At 34.7% G+C, this 17429-nt stretch overlaps 1 protein-coding gene and 1 long non-coding RNA gene across 9 annotated transcripts in view; both read left to right on the forward strand.

The window, feature by feature from the left end:
• The window catches only part of LOC149503485 (uncharacterized), a 222868-nt gene that overhangs the window by 91095 nt on the left and 114344 nt on the right, over positions 1–17429 (forward strand). The window lies entirely within an intron of this gene.
• BmMET2 (juvenile hormone resistence protein II) overlaps positions 1–17429 on the forward strand; it is a 50028-nt gene that overhangs the window by 20824 nt on the left and 11775 nt on the right. For 5 of the 8 annotated variants that reach the window (XM_089728663.1, XM_089728668.1, XM_089728666.1 and 2 more), the window contains 2 exons: positions 9278–9450; positions 10546–10620. In XM_089728663.1, coding sequence (XP_089584789.1) covers positions 9360–9450; positions 10546–10620 — 166 coding nt within the window. In that variant the 5' untranslated portion in view covers positions 9278–9359. The remainder of the gene's footprint in view (positions 1–9277; positions 9451–10545; positions 10621–17429) is intronic. The other 3 variants (XM_028176348.2, XM_028176349.2, XM_089728671.1) reach the window with 2 other exon arrangements.

Consider the following 17429-nt stretch of genomic DNA (forward strand, 5'->3'; position numbering starts at 1 on the left):
GATTTTAATTTTACATTTGACTCCCGACATTGCTATTGTCCATAGCCGACCCTAAATTCTTTATAGTATATCACCATCTACTGCAAAAAAATGTTTTGTGATTTCCGACGAAAAACTTTTATATCACAGAAAATGAAGTCGTTATTTTTTTTTCCTTTGAATACCTTACAACTTCAAAACTTTTGCAAGGATTCTAATAAGGTTTTCAACATTAATTGAGACATTTCCCCGAAAACACAACCACAAGAATACAACATTTTACCTTTCATGCACAGAAATATAAAATATTCTAAACTTTTATGACTTCGAAGAAACATCTAAGAAACTGCTTTATGGCTTGCGCTGGCGAAAAATTGCGCATTAAAAACACAGTGCAAAATCCGCTATATCACTTCAGTATTTTGTGGGTAAATGATTCATTTAATTATAGATAAATTATTAAATGACATAAAAACACAACTGTATTAAAAAACTAATTAAGGAGCGATAAATACTATATTATAATATAACTAAAATCTTAGTGAAGGTATGGCCGACGGGGACATTTAATTAAAATATATGTACGCAGTATATTTAACGCATTGTTTTTTCTTTTCTTTAAAGTATTACATACGGGGTGTTCCAAAACTCAATGATAACCTGTTACTAAGTGAGAAGTCAACTTATACCAGTTCTGGAAAAAAATACGAAAAAAATTCCATGACACTTAGTTAACTTATAGAGGTTTTTTCAGAAAAAATTAATATCGACCCTTAGTCGCATTTTTACGTACTGTGATTACAGATTTCATAATAATGATGCTATTATTCGCAACCAGAAATCAATGTGATAGACATCGTTAATTTAGTAAAACTAGTGGTCCCACAGTGGTTCCGCAGTAGTCGAAATTCGACTACAATTAATTGAAATTATAAGTTTGAACATTATTATGGTTCTATTGTCAAAGACTTATATTTCTATAGTCACAGATTTCGCTAAGAAAGATAAACAATATTAACTTATTTTCAATTTGACTACAGACTTTAAGCAATAACAAAAGTTTGACAATAAACAAATAGTATGTGTCTGTGTCAAATACACGGTAGTGTGTGTAGTGTTTTTTTTGTTGATTTAATATATTTTCAAAGCATAATTTAAAAAAAAAAAATTAGCGTCATGCACTTCTTCTCTATGTTCTCTATAAGTGTGGGAAATTTCATACTCCCCCGTCCGCGCAATTTTCCTAAAAAGGGGTACAAAATAGTGCGACTCTTGTCACTTTATTTGCCATTAAAATCGTAGTTCCGCTTTTGTTGTAGTTTTGTAATTTTGGAATGTAAATTAAAATTTTATAAATTAATGGTCTCTCTATAGATTCATAAAAATATTATTATTAGCAACAAAGAGGTCAGTGAATTAAAATAATAATTATTCTTGTTATGGAAAACATAATCAAAAATAAACAATTAATTATCGTAACATTTTAATTAATTCTCTTCTGAAAGTAAAGTAAATGCTCGAATTGTTTACATCCGGCATGCTTTCGTTCTTTGTTAAATGATTTTCTATTATTAGCTATTGACGTGCTTTAGTGTTATAATTTTTTTTAGAAGCGGTCAGCTATTCAAATCCTAAATATTAAAAAGGAAAGATATCAAATAGCCTATGAATGAAATCTATAAATGATCAGTGATTATGGTGGAATTTCGATAATTGGGCGAGCATTAGTTTAGTTAGGCCGAAAAACCCAAGAAAACTACAAATACACTCAAGTGACATCGCAACTATCTAACTTAACATTTCCGAAGTCGGGAATTCACAATCAAGGACCAAATACACTATACGGAAAACGATTTAATTCGCGCTGAATTAAGAAACAAGTACAAGATGAAATCATAAATATTTATTGTAGTCAGTGAAATAGTAAATCAAACTAGGAATAACAATATTTATTGAGAGCCTGCCAGTGCCACTGTTATAAGGAAATCTCCGTTTTCTTGAACAAAAACTCTTAGAGGTTTTTATGTCGCAGCGCTTAATCTACTCCATTCATAGGAACTTGCCTTCGCAACTGAGTCTAGAGTGCGATTTAATAAAAGCTTTTCAAATTGTGCAACCCCGTCAGATTTATACTAATATCAATTGAATATGAAGTGTTATTTTAAATGTAATTCATATCTACACAATAATAATACATCGACTAGCAAAAAGTAAAATAGTTGACAAATAAACCCGGAAATTAATAAATACTTTTGTTATTACTAGTATTAATAATAATTATGATGCAATATAAACCATTAAAATTGTTTGGATCTCGATTTTTTTCTTAGAATCAATACGAATAGATACGTGCAAAATCAATCATGATATTTGTTTACTGTTTACTTGATACAGCCAGCTTAGTACATACAGTAGAACGGCCTTGTACGTACGTGTACATACAACAAAAGCAAAATAAATTAATTTAATATACCAATGATTGACTGCAACTAAGTTTGCCTCGTAAAAGAATAAATTTATGAATAAATATACATACATATTTATTATGAATACACAAGCGGCCCGCTACGGCTTCGCTCGGGTCTATAACAAAAATTTCAACGATATTTGACATTGTTTTTTTTTTTATAATAAATAACACTTATTGCGGCATAACTATAATAGTTAGACATATACTGTCGCGACACTTTTTGTAAATAATAATGTGTTCTACAAAGTTGTGGTACATTATTTTATTCTATCATCAATAGTTTTCGCAGGGAACGCGATGTAAAGAATATTTTAGGTATTTTTTTTATACCTTGGGTTACATTATTGGAGTTTTAGTAAAGATCCCTAATTTTTTTCAAAAAAGATTATAGCCTATGTCACTCGGGAATAGTGTAGCTTCCAAACAGTAAAAGAATTTTTCAAATCGGTTCAGTAGTTCCAGAGCCTAATCAATACAAACAAACAAATCTTTCCTCTTTATAATATTAGTATAAATAAAATTATGGACTATTTCTTCTGCATTAAGCTATCAAGCGACCGGAGCCTGAAGCGGGTTTCCAATTTCATCGAACGTCACACGTTTGTCTTTAGATCGGCGCGGCAATCCACTATTATGCCCGATACCTAAAAGAAAAACGTAAAACCAAAGGCTGTGCATAATTTGTTCAACGTTGTCGTTATAATAATTTCCACATACGTATGCATATACGTTATGGACAATAGCTACTGTTCTAATAACGCTAGCATAACAATTGTGCACCTGTGTCGAAGTGCAGATTATCTTGTGATCGTCACATACTTTGCCTTTGATGATTGATGAATGTTAATGTAAGAACTTAATGTCGTTGCCCTCCCACTCTATCTTGAGTAACAAGATGATTTGGTAGATTTTGTAATCAAACTGAAAATACATAATTTTGAAGCAAAGATATTGTCTTTGATTTATTATTTATTTATATTATTATATTATATTACATTATACACAGATTTTATTTGTTAAATGTTATCTAAAGACAAAATATATGTATAAAAGTAAGCATGCGTTTTTTTCAAGAAAATGACAGGAAATCGCCGGACTTCCGCCGTCCACTGTGGATGGAGGGCGGGGCATGTCGGAGTCAAACTGACTAAAACCTCCTGTCGCTCAACAACCCATGTCCGAATCTCGCATGAGACAGAACTCATGAAAGGACAAAGAGGGGAAAGTGAAGTGTTTAGAGCGGAACACATCTTTTTTTTTTACTGCTTAGATGTGTGAACGAGCTCACAGCCCACCTGTTGTTAAGTGGTTACTGGAGCCCATAGACATCTACAACTTAAATGCGCCACCCACCTTGAGATATAAGTTCTAAGATCTCAGTATAGATACAACGGCTGCCCTACCCTTCAGACCGAAACGCATTACTGCTTCACAGCAGAAATAGGCAGGGCGGTGGTACCTACCCGCGCTGACTCAGTAGAGGTCCTACCAACAGTAATTACGCAAATTATAATTTTGCGGGTTTGATTTTTATTACACGGTGTTATTCCTTCACCGTGGAAAGTCAATCGTGAATATTTGTTAAGTACATATTTCATTAGAAAAATTAGTACCCGCCTGGGATTCGAACATCGGTGCAGCATCGCTCAACATGAATGCACCCGACGTTTTATCCTTTAGGCCACGACGACTTTTATTTTAAATCACCCCAAGTGAATAGTTTAAAACAATATTTACTTTTATTATTGTGTCCTGTATTTTATCATCTCTAGTAACGATTTATGAAACATGCGTTTTATGTTTACAAAGAAGCGCTACGACTATTAAATTCTATTTAAAAAGGCAACGAATGATTTGTGATCGAATGATGCCAATTTGGTGACATCTTGCCATACCTGGCCACGGACATTCATATAAACTACATATAGTTCAGTATCAACATGAATACATACATTGTAACAAATTGATAATAAATTATGAGTCCTCACAACGAACTCATTAATAAATTGAACAATAAACATTATTAAATTTTTCCTTAGGCTTTTTTAGTTGTTCTTTATACTAACTAAAAAATAATTTAATAAAAGTTAATAAACTAAAAAGTAATTAATAAAAAGTATTTAACTAAAAAAATATTACAGATTTACCGACTGTACTAGGCGTACGTATCTTACTTTAAGATGCATACATCATGTTGTTTATCACGTTTGAAGTCAACATCACGATAAAAACAATATGCAAATTTGGGATAGAAGGTAACACCGATAGACGATGATTAAATAAAACAGAATGGATGTTTTCTAAAATGATTCCTATTAAATTCTTTAAATATTTATTAATACACGAACACTTGTTAACAGTGCTACACAGGACGATGTCTTCTATCGAATCATCTGATCGACCCATTCATTCTATAGGCAGCTCATCATCAGTTTATTTTCCATTAATATTATAATTAAAATATATAAGTAAAACAATAAAACAATCACATTATGCAAAACTCACGTCATTTTGTTATTTGAAACAATAAAAAAAATCATGATTTTACATATGCCGGTGTTCGATTTCAAATCAATTGGCTATTATCAAACACAAAGTGCGTCTCCTAGCGAATATCTAAACGACATGAACTGCAATTTAACGATCATTGTCCTGATTAATTTTGTAAACGAATAGAATTTTGCGTAAACAAAATTATTGCACTTTGACTCGATTTGATATTTTGCACATTAACTTTCTGATATCAATTTGCAATTAACGATATTTTGCTTGAACTGAAACTTGTAATTTTAGAATAGGAATACATTAAATATTGACTGGTGGTAGGACATCTAGTGAGTGACCCCGCACGGGAAGGTGCTACCATCCTGCCTGTTTCTGCCGTGAACCAGTAATTCGTTCCGATTTCAATGGTGGGGCCGTCGTTGTACTTCAAAAACTTAGAACTTAGGTCTCAAAATAGGCAGCAGAATTAATGTGGTTGATGTTTACGGACTCCGGTGTAAGCTCGTCCACTCATCAAATAAAAATATATAAAAAGGACCCGTATGGTCAAGAGGAATTTTCGACTATTTGCTTGAGCACAAATATATTTTCACCAATGAATACCAATAAAACAATTTGGACAAATATTACAATACATAATAATATCTACAACAAATCGAACTTAAAAAACTCGGTACTCTATGATTCAATTTATTCACTATATTCAAAGAGAGTAAAATTATTTATATTTTGCTACAATTTTCTTCAATGTTTTTGTTTTCATACAATATTACACCGGTACTAGAGCGCAATGACACTGTTTTTTATGCAACACCTACTATGAAATAATACTGGGTGTTAGGAGACCGCTTCCAAAAACTAGTCGGGGACGCGAGACCGTGTGGAGCGCTTCGTGATTTGTCGGCGCCGCTCGGAGCCGCTTCGGCAAGCCAATCGCGGCACACTTATTTTTTCGTTTCGTTTCATTTCGTTTCATCGAGTTTGAAATCACAACGATTCTAAAGAAGTTTCACTTCAAACACATTTTTAAAACGTTTTATTTGCATTATTTACGCTCCATCATGTTAGTACAGCTAAATGAAACGATAGTTTCATAAATAATACATTACTAAAAAAAAACCAGCAATGAAACCCAAAATCGCACAAATACTTATTTATTTAGTACTATCGTCTGTTTTCGTTTTTGGAAGCGGTCTCCTAACACCCAGTATACATATAGTTAGTTACATGTGTGCGACTAAGCAAAAACAAGATAAGCTAAAGGCATCAAGAATAATCTACTCTATGATAATTAATTCGCTAAGTTATTTTTCCGATAGCCATTGTTACAAAATGGAGGTGCAATCGTCATCAGAATCCCTATTTTGTAACGAAGACTGTGTAGGTATGTTTTGAAGTATCACTATTGAATCCTGCGCAGTTGTGATTTAATCAATTTAAGATTACAATAATACGATTACAAATTAACTTATTAGAGATCCGACATTCTAATAGCACTAAAACAAGATATTGTTTTTCAAAACGAAGCGTGGGCGAGATTTCTCAGAATTTTTATGTAACTTAGATCAACAAAAAACAATTTGAACAGGACGTTCAATACCGTTATGATTGTAAACTTTAGTATATTTCAAGGATGTTTCAATTAAATCGCTGTTAACTAAATCGTAATATTTAATATTCAACGAATTAATAATTTAAAACTCATTTTTAAGAACGTAACGCTGCTTATATCGACCATAAATATGAAAGTTTCGAAGAAATTTCTGAATTTAATTTTTTATTTTCCCCGTACTGAAGTCCGAATTAAGCAATTCTTGAAATCAACACTCAACCTTAATATATAATAAGAAATTTTAGAATGGGCTTAATGCGTTTATATTTTCTAATGAATATGTAAGTAAGCTTTTTGGCTACGACAACATCATATAGTTCCAGGAAAATAAAAATATAAATAAAATATGCACATTGGTAAAGTGGCTCTAGGAGTCCCTAAAAAACACGTTGTGAATGTCACAACCCGCCTTTTTATTTTTTATTGCTGGGAACTTCATTACCCTTAAAGTAAATTTCTCTTGTAATAGGGAATGCTGTGTATAAGAAAAACGACCTAGCTCACTTTGTTCTTTCCCTGTCTCCAGGGTCAAGTTGTTTGCGAGACGCTTTGTCTATCTTCTCATTCTCGCTCTTCCTAAATTGTATCTTTTCTCTCTAGACGTAACGAATCTGTCGAGAATTAAATATTACCCTTAACGCGCCTAAAGAAATTTCACTTCAAAAACGCGAGATTAAATCGTAATTTGAATTATGTAGTACGAGAAGTATCCCGCCTTTGAGACAACCGCTCTATATTACTATTGAGACTTCGACCTTGCGTCTAAAGATGAATGTCGGCATACGCTTTATTGTGAATATGGACTCCGAACACTGACCTAAGCGCAATGAGGTCCGTGAGATAGTTTACTCAAGTAAGCGAAAAACAATTTACAATTTAATACAATTATTAACCTTATAACTCAAACGCTAAAACATAAACTACCTTACCTGGTCGCTGTCTCTGGGAACACTAATATAAATAAGTATAGATATATATGTAGTCCAGCCATAAGTTCTGTTACAAATGAAAACGCATTTTTTTAATAAAGAAATGTAATATTATTCAAATTTATACATACTTATAGATTAAAGTTTAAGCAAAAAATAAAAAATAAAAATCTATTCGAAATGGCCACCTTTGGCTTTAATCTATGGATTTACGCACTACTTTCAAGGGAAATTTTGCCACTGCTTGCTTCAAATATTTTTTAAGAGACTCGATATCGCCGTGTCGTTTAAAACAGGCCAGGGACCTCGAGGCCGAAATCTTGGCTGCGGTATACCGGCGTAGGACACGGTCACGGTTTTGTGATCTGATAATGGCGTTCCGTGAGGCTGAGGAGCGGGAGTGGGATCCCTCTTTAGCTCCTCAGCGCGGCGGGCGGAAGAAGGCGGGGTGGGCGGCGCGGGCGTGAAGCTCCAGCTCAACCCCCGTAGGGACTTAAGTGTATATCTATGGTATATCTATGGTAGGGACTGTCGGGTGGCGGGTGCGGGGGCGCCTGGTTCTCAACTGTCGGTCCGGTGGTGGGGCGGTGCAAGGTGGCTACTGTGCGCCGCCCACGGTGTATCTCCCGTGACGATGTCCTTCGGGATATTTCCGGAGATGAAATCCCGTCTTATCATCAGGACGGGTACCGGCGAAAGCGGACTTTCGGCGCGCAGTGCGGTACCGTAGGTCTGGTGTAGCCGGTATGGTGGAGCTCGATGGGGTTTAGGCGGTAGTTGGCTGTGCGGGGCGAGCGCCTCGCGCGCCTTTTTCAGGCGTAGTCTCCTGCGAGGAATCCGGCGAGGTGGAGGACCTTGGCCCTCCTCATCTCCCTCTTCCTCTCGGGAGGCGCCGGAATTCGACATAACCCGGTTCGTTACCCCCCGGACTGGATATCCGTAAATTGATACCACAACGTTAAAAAAAAATAGTAAAAAAAAGGCCATGTCCTCTAAAACTGACTATAATTTGAAATCTGGGCTAGATGAGGATTCTTATAAAGTCCGGAACGTTGGTTTCAAGCCAGGCTCGGATAGTTCGTGCCGTGTGACCAGGTGCAGAAACTTGCAGAAAAGTCCACGGTATATTTTTAAAAAGTGTATTGCTGAGAGGTTTCACAACATGATCCAAGACAGTATCGTGATACGCTTTGGCTTTAGTTTTCACTTCTTTTTCACAAACTCGAAACAATACGAACGACGAAAAAATATGTGAAATGGCGTAAAATCGCAAGAAGTTTTTAAAATAATATACGCGTTCCAAATTCAAATTAATTAAAAAATTTAAAAAAAAGAAGTTTTTATGTAACAGTATTTATGGCCAGATTATGGATTATCCAGTATTTATGGATCTACAAGCTTTGACTTGTATTTCGCTTACCTACGAACATTAAAAACAAAGCGAAAGGGAATTTATAAAAAAAAACATTCGTTTGAAAACGTATAAAATTGTGTTTATTTATAAATATAATGAAGCACACAGCCAGATAAAGTCACCCGTCGATTGCACACCTACGCGCTCGCAAAAACCATGATAAAGGCACGTTTCGAACCGTGAAAGCCTTTCTGGCTCCGGCTGGCATTCGCGTCCCATCGGTCGTCGCAGGCGAGTGGCTGCTAGAACCGCGGACTTGTAATGGACCTTCGTTCCAAAAACAACAATAGAATAACTTGTATAAACGTCGAATCGCAAACCTCTGGTACTGTGCTTTCTATATCAAGTGACGGATCGTCTACTTTCAGGGAGAGTCCTCGAGAATTACGGAATAAAGCTGAGAAGCAGCGGCGCGACAAGCTGAACCAGTCCATAGCTGAATTGGCGTCTATGGTACCCCCTGTCGTCGCTTCTAATAAGAAGATTGACAAAACAGGTGTTCTGCGACTTACCGCTCACTACTTGCGCGCTCACCAGTACGGTACGTCTTATTTATCTATTACCTAATTTTACTTAAACATAATTAATATGGCGAATATTCAATCATATTTCCGGGAGCCATTTCAAGCTACATCTAATTTTATTCAGAGAAAAACAAATTAAATTCACGTAGTTAATGTCAATGTTAGTAATAGTATTTACTAATAGCGCATATATAGTTAGAATTTGTAGCCACTATTATCCAATAACTGCATATTTCCATGTTTGATTGGTGAACGATTTGAAGGATACCAAGTCTAAGGAGGTTTTTATCAAATTATCTTCGATCAATTTACAACTATACATTTTCTGTTCAAATAATTTCTTAACAGGATTGTACTAGTCAAATTATAAACAATTCGAGAATCTGACATTTTAGTTCAAGTGCGCTAGAAGTTAAAAAGTGTATCACTGTTGAATCCAACTAACGAAATAATCATTGAAATTCCTACAAACCAATTAGTTTTAACTAATTTCTGTATCGTTTCTTTGTTATTAACAAGTACACGAGTTTACGACCCACCTGAAGTTAAGTGAGTACCGGAGCTCGTAGATGTCAGCATTGTCAATACGGCCACCCACTTTGAAAAGTCGTGTGTGGTACATAATATTTATCATATTTTCTTTTATTCGCCATAACATTGTTTTAAAATTACCTGGTACTATCTGTGTGGTCGCCCTTCGATACCTCCTCCTTAGATTACGTCAGGTCATTTTACATACACCTTTAAGCGTTTATCGCGTAGCAGATGTTTTAGTAATTTCAGCACAAATCACACCCTCATTAGGTTCGGATTACTTTGAATTTAATCTAAAATGATTAATTTTGTATTTGTTCCATCGATGTCTTCTACTTATATTCATTAAGACAATATATACTAATTTTTTTTAGATAAAAATAAGCGTGTTTTTTTTACAAAATTCACATATTATTATGTAATTTCATATTTCAAAAATAGTAGTGCCAAACATGGGTTTGCTTAATCGCGGCTAACTGGCTTACAATATCAAACAAAAGCTTACCATAAAATTAGATTCAAAATGTTTTCGCATCGTCGGAACATTTAGACTTAATTAGGTACCTAATAAATACTAGTTTACCACCAGTCCACTATGGAAACAAAGAGAGCCGACAAGAATCCAGATCAGGATTGCAAAAAGATAACAACAGGTGAGCCATTTTACGATAAGGTAGTCAAGAAAGCTCAATTGGAGGTTTTTTTTAGTTACTTTGTACTATGAATGGCATGTTTAGTCGTTATTGATTTTGTAGTAAAATGCAAGCTATCAGAATCTGAACAGCTGTTTTAGTTTACTTTAACAAACGGGTCTAGTAGCACCACCCAATCTCTTTCCGTGGGTGTCGTGAAAGGCGATTCATCGGATAGTCGGCAGCAGCGTTCTCCAAATATGATACCAAGCGATGTTTTCACCACCGACTTCTACTGGGCGTATTGTTTTCCCCCACGAGTAGGTTACACTCTCCTACTATGGAGAAATCATGTGTTCTGCTTTCAAGGATATGACAGTTGTTTTACAATAGGTATCAGACCCATGTCTCAAAGTAGGCGGCGGCATTCACATTGTGATATCTATTGGCTCGGCTAAGCTGCTTGCATCAGTTGATCCGTGGCCGCGTTCACCCATCTACGCAATAAATAAATGAAGATGCAATTTCGAAAAGGGCACATCTCTGAAAACGTAAAATGTTCAGGAAATGAAAAAAAACTGATTATTTTCTAAAGCAGTGTAAAGTTTAAAATATTAACTTTTGAGATAAATTTTAGTGTTAATTAGCTATTGAAAATTACTGGAATTATTATAAAATGGGTGTAGGTAAGCCTCAAAACTACATGTATATGAAAAAACGTATTTGACAAAATATTCGAAATGTGCCCTTTTCGAAATTGCATATTCAAATAAAAATCAATCTAAATTGCAATCTATTAATCATTAGATTAAACATAGACAAAACACACCGGTTTTCTATAAACCCAAATAATAACTTTTTTTCCCCTAACTAATCGTTGATAGCCTAAGAGGCTATCCCAACTTCACCCGGACCGGAAGGTGAGTTCACGGGCTCAACCCTGAGAGAATTGTTGGGAGTAACACTAGCCCTAGCAAGACCAGTGCTTCGCTGAATCTACTACTTCTTCTTCTTTTTCTCCACCTTATCCCACTAGGTGGGGTCGGCACAGCTAATTTTTTATTTTAGCTGAATCTACTACTATTAGAGTTTTTATCAAAATATGTAGAAGAATTGCGACAAATGCACCGCACAATTCACTTTTTAATACGCTTTTATTAGCTTCAGACGTATGTATGTTAGTATGTTAGTATGTTTGTAACGGAATCTTTGAACATGATTTTGACCCCCTTCAAAACGTCGGTTTAACTCGAAATTTGGTATACTTATTAAGGACCGATGAAAATTTAATAATGAAAAAAAAATTTGAAAAAATATATTGAGAAGATTAAAATTCAACTAAAAAATGAAAAATAAATAATAGTTTAAAGAAACCAACAAAATACGCTTTTATAGAAAATCCAACTAAAAAATAGAAAATAAATTTTAATAAATTTGAATAAAAAATAGTGCAAGAAAAAAATATTTTATTATAAAAAAGCGTGGGGTGCTTTTCAGGATATTATCAAAATAGCCCTTCTACTCATATCTGTTCATAAAATATTTATAGGTACTGATACCATACACCCCACGCTTTTTTTTTACATTAAAATCATTTTTTCTTACACTATTTTAATTCAAATTTATTAAAATTTATTTTCTATTTTTTAGTTGAATTTTCTATAAAAGCGTATTTTGTAAATTTTTTTAAACTATTATTTATGGTATTGGTTGCTGGTTGTATGTGGTTTAACAACGTGTCAGCCCTACTTTCATTTATAAACCAATAAAATTTTAAATAGTGTTTACCTCCCTTTGTATGAGTAATAGCTCTGACAATGGCAAAAGCTTCGCAATCCTTTTAGAAACTTTTTAGAACTGTATATATTTACATACTTTTTTCAGAGGTGTTCAACCCCGCGGCTGATCGAAATGCTTGAAATTACGCCGTGCTTGCACTAAGCTCATACAAAACATGACTCTTAATTATTTATTACGTTTTTATAAGGCAAATATAACTCACACATCATTATTATTCGTACAAACTGAAATAGGTGAGAGCAAAATAGACGTAGTGTGGGCGACACACAATTTTCCATGGAATTTATAATTTCAGACCGCTTTTTGCGTCATATGCGGATAAAAATCGATGTGACACTTTCGTTGAAAACTACATGCACATTGCTTCTTCATCTTACTTACTGGAAATTGAAAATTATGCATGCGAGTCTTTAAAATGTATACAAATATAGGAAATTTCAAAACATAAGGTATTGCTCATGTGTGCCGTCAAAGTATTAACGCTGCCAAATTGTAAATTTCTTCCAATGTAACGACTGCAAGAAGTCTGCGAGGAAACAAATTACTGAAACGGATATAAACATCAATTATGAAATACAAATAAAGGAGAATTTGGATTTACACAAATAAAGCTGATGTTGAAAAAATCATAATTTAGTGCTGCTGTGAATTTTAACGTATTTTAATATATGTACTTATTTTAACTTATACTAGAGGAGTTTAATAAAATTGATAATTAGTATGACGCAATTATCTTGTATCTACCCGTGCGGACTCACAAGACGTCCTACCACCGGTAAGGTTTATGGTCCCTTAAAAAAATCATGTACCCCGCGTCTTAAATCATGTTCAAACTTATGGCTCCTGAGATGTTCCTTTAACCGCGGAAATAGGTAGAAATCACTAGAACTTGGGTTCAATGAATATGCCGGATGGCACGTGGCAAAAAAGCCCTCTGGAAACGCGCTGTCGACAAACGCAGCGGTTCGAGATAATATGGATGAACTCTGCTCCGATGGCGGGAGGTGCGATGATAAAAAGGAGATGAGGGGATCATCTTAAACAATTTCTCAGAGCACTCTTCATTGAACATACGGTACAAAATTCAGAGGGAACCGAAGTCCCTCCGCAGACCAAGAGGTTCCAAGCGATCCGTGAGAATGAGATTATCGACAATCCGAACGGCCCTCTTCTGTAAGGAGTCCAATGGAAGAAGCTGGTATAATGAATGAAACAAAACAACTATAATGAGTTGGCCCCTCCGTTGCTTGCGTATTTCCTCGCGCAACTTTATTATTTGTCCTGTGTACAAAGTCCCCGTAATAGTGGTACCATAATTAAGGTATTGGGTTATTGCTCTCCATGGCTGTCCCAGAAAAAAACACCCCATTACTTTACCGGCGCGGATGGAATAATATAAAATTTCTTCGAAGTTGGAAATGACGGTCTTTTACAAGTCATGGACAGTTTTTTTCGTTGCCGGGTCATAATGGTGAAGCCATGTTTCGTCAATTGTTATGAATCAAGCCAAAAGTCGGCCAAGATTTTGTTGTAACAAACAAAAACAGATTTGTGAAATTCTCAGTCTTGTTTGGGTCCGCGCGACAGAAAGCATTTTGGACACCCATCTAGCTGCCACATTTTTCATGCCCAAATGTTTGTGTATATATAATATTATGGACAATTCCTATGGAAATCTTCATTTCATCTGCTATAAAACGAAACAGTAATATGTCGATCCACCAAGACAATGTTTTAATTTTTTTTTATCTTTTGTTCAGTCACTGCCGATGTAGCGCGTCCCGTGCGGGGGTCGTCGTTAATGTAACTTCTTCCTCACTTGAACTCAGCACACCAATGCGGAACCGTAGAATATGGAAGAGCATGAACCCCTAATGTTACTTTTAAGTCTTGATTTACCAGTTCCGCGGTAAAAAATTTAAGCAGAGATATTTTAGTACCGCGCGAACTTATATTTTATCCATTTTTAAGAACACGTACCGACACAGTTCAAACACATGACTTCTACATATTTATTTTAAAACAAAAGAGACTTGATTGCTTTTTTATTATTATTATATCTAATATTTGGGTTATATCTGCTAGTATTTTTTTTCCAAAGAGTATCGCATTATTACTGTTAAGGGTAAAAGTATGAAATTGTCGATTGTTACTGAAAAATTGAAAAAAATCACTCGAATTTTCAAAGTATCATCTTTCTTGTCTAAGCTGAATAAAAAAAAACAACTGAAAGTCGATAATCGAATGTTGCACATTTTTTTAAAACAAGAAACTCATAGGTACCATTTGAAAAAGTTTCACTCAAAATTCTTAAACCATGAAAGTTCAATGTCAATTCGAAAGACCTATTACAATAAAACGGCAATTTCATACTTTAATCCCTATTATTTATTTAACACCCCTCGTAATTTGATAATGCTTGATTTTCAGAATAATATCACTGAATAATAAATGCGTCATATTTTAAAAAGTAAGTTAATTCGGATATTAAAAAGGGTAAGAAAATGTGCTAAAAATAATGTAACGTCTATTTCAGAAAAAGTTCATAGTTTAATACCAAATAACTTTGCAGCTAATGTTTATTACGTATTCGCCATTTCACACACACACACACACACAAACTAGAATTTACTATTTATAAATATGGCTTTACTTTTAAATATGTATACAGTTCTAGTAATTCGATAAAAAAAATACATTTTGCATTGTACGGAACGTAGCACATAACGGGAGCGTTTACCAACGATTTTTGCTTTAAATTGATAGCTTATTGTTCTAATTTCGTTCGAAAACATGAAATAGATATAATTATTATTGGTAATATATGATAATATGATTAGTTTCAAACAAAACATATTAAAAAACTGTTCAGCAGTTTTGGGGTGATGCTTGAACGCATTAACACAATATAGACAAAAACAAACAATTTAAATCAGGTAGGTAGATTAGGTGTATCTGAAAAATTAAAAAAAATAAATATATTTTTAGCGTCATTGAATAAAATGTACGGGTAAATTTTCCGAAGTTATATTGGAAATACTAGTCATGTTTGTAAACAATAGCGAAACTATGTTCTCGTTCAAATATTACCCAGCTATCGATACAGCATCTGTTTGACGCCTTCTGAACAAGAAACGTACACACTGTGGCGCAGTTGATATTAATGTAGTTCTATGTTTCAATTTGTAAATATTTTCTAGTTTCGCCACATTCCACAATGTAATTGTTATTTGTCGGAATGCTAACTCCATCCACACTAATTACGCGCAACGATGCTACATTTATCCGGCAAAAACGACGAACACCACATCCAGGAGCGGCGTTGAATACAAATAGTGAATCATTCGTAGTAGGATTATCAAGAATGCAGGTGCATATACTTTGTATCATATCATATTCTTGATGGTATGTCATATTCTACGTACGCGGACATAACTTTGATACGCTAAAGATACTGATACATATGTACGTGACTACTTCTCTATTTGTTAGAAGACTAGTTTAATTGTTTAAGGGATATGTCTCAATGAATTAAAAAGACATAGACGGCATGAAATCATAAAATTATTTAGCTTGGCTAACGAAAATACAAAAAAATAATCTGATTTAACGGTAGAGGGAAAGCCTTTAATATACCTAGTCTTGCCATAAATACTGTTACAATAAAAAATAACAAAAAAATCTATTGCAAATAACATTTATTACTTTTACAGTGTGTTAGTTTAATACATAAATATAAAACAATTTAAAGTATAAAAAGATTATTCGAAGTGGTCTCCATTGGCTGCAATACAGTCCTTTAAACGTTGAGGCCAGTTATCAATAGAAGCATGCACTCTTTCCATGGGAAAATTTTTCACTGCCAATCGTACGGATTGTTTTAGGGACTCCAAATTATCATGGCGCTTAGAGCAAGCCGTACTCTCTGAAACTGACCATAAATCATAATCCAGCGGATTAAGATCGGGACTAGACGACGGCCAGTCTTCAGCTCTGATGAAGTCCGAAACGTTCGTTTCCAACCAAGACTGCGTAGACCGAGCTTTATGACCTGGCACCGAGTCTTGCTGGAAGGACCATTCTTGATTATTGAACATGGTGTTGTTAAGGGGCTTCACTACCTTCTCAAGAATGGTATCTTGATACCTTTTTCACAAAAGTATGGCTCAGTCACTCCTTCATAGCTAATACCCCACCAAACCATCACTGAAGTCGGATAGTGCCCACGTTGCACTCTGTCGACTAATTGGGAAGCTTCCTTAGAGCTTTGAGCATAAATACGGTCATTTTGTTTGTTAAAATGTTGCTCAATTGTAAAAAATTTCTCATCCGTAAACAAAAATTTTCTATGACCTCCCTTTGCGTACCGCTTCAGTAGTTGTTTCGATTTTACCACCCTATTCTCTTTTAAATTATCAGTTAAGAAATGACCAGTACGTCTCTTAAAGGCTACAAGTCCTAAGTGATCTTTTAAAATACGCGACATGGTTCTAGGTGCTATCTTCATCTCCCGAGATAAAATCTTTTGCTTTCGGACAGGATTTCTTCGAATTCTTTCCCTTACTGCTTTAACCACCTTTTTCGTACGAACACTACGTGGACGGCCAGATCTTTTTCTGTCACAAACAGAGGAGGTCTCATTGCACCTATTAATAGCCCGGTACACAAACATTTTACTAATACCAAGCGTATGGAGAGTTTTAAAAATTGCATTTGGCTCCATACCTACTTTGTGTAATGCAATCACAGCGATTCGGTTCTCTTTATCACCCCACTCCATTTTAATATCGCAAAATATTGTACAATGTATTGGCGCCAAAATGAGAAAATTCAATGAGCAATCATATAAAAATGACAGATTCCAAATTCATATGTAATATTTTGTTTATTTTTAATTGTAACAGTATTTATGGCCAGACTAAGTATACATTGTGTACATAACAGAAATGCGCCTTAAAAGCGATGACTCGTTGCTCGGATTAAACGATTCATAAAATTAGCATATTCATTTTATATGATACACATATTAT

Source organism: Bombyx mandarina, chromosome 01 (genome assembly GCF_030267445.1).
Source record: "Bombyx mandarina strain Sakado chromosome 01, ASM3026744v2".
Taxonomy (NCBI): Eukaryota; Metazoa; Arthropoda; class Insecta; order Lepidoptera; family Bombycidae; genus Bombyx; species Bombyx mandarina.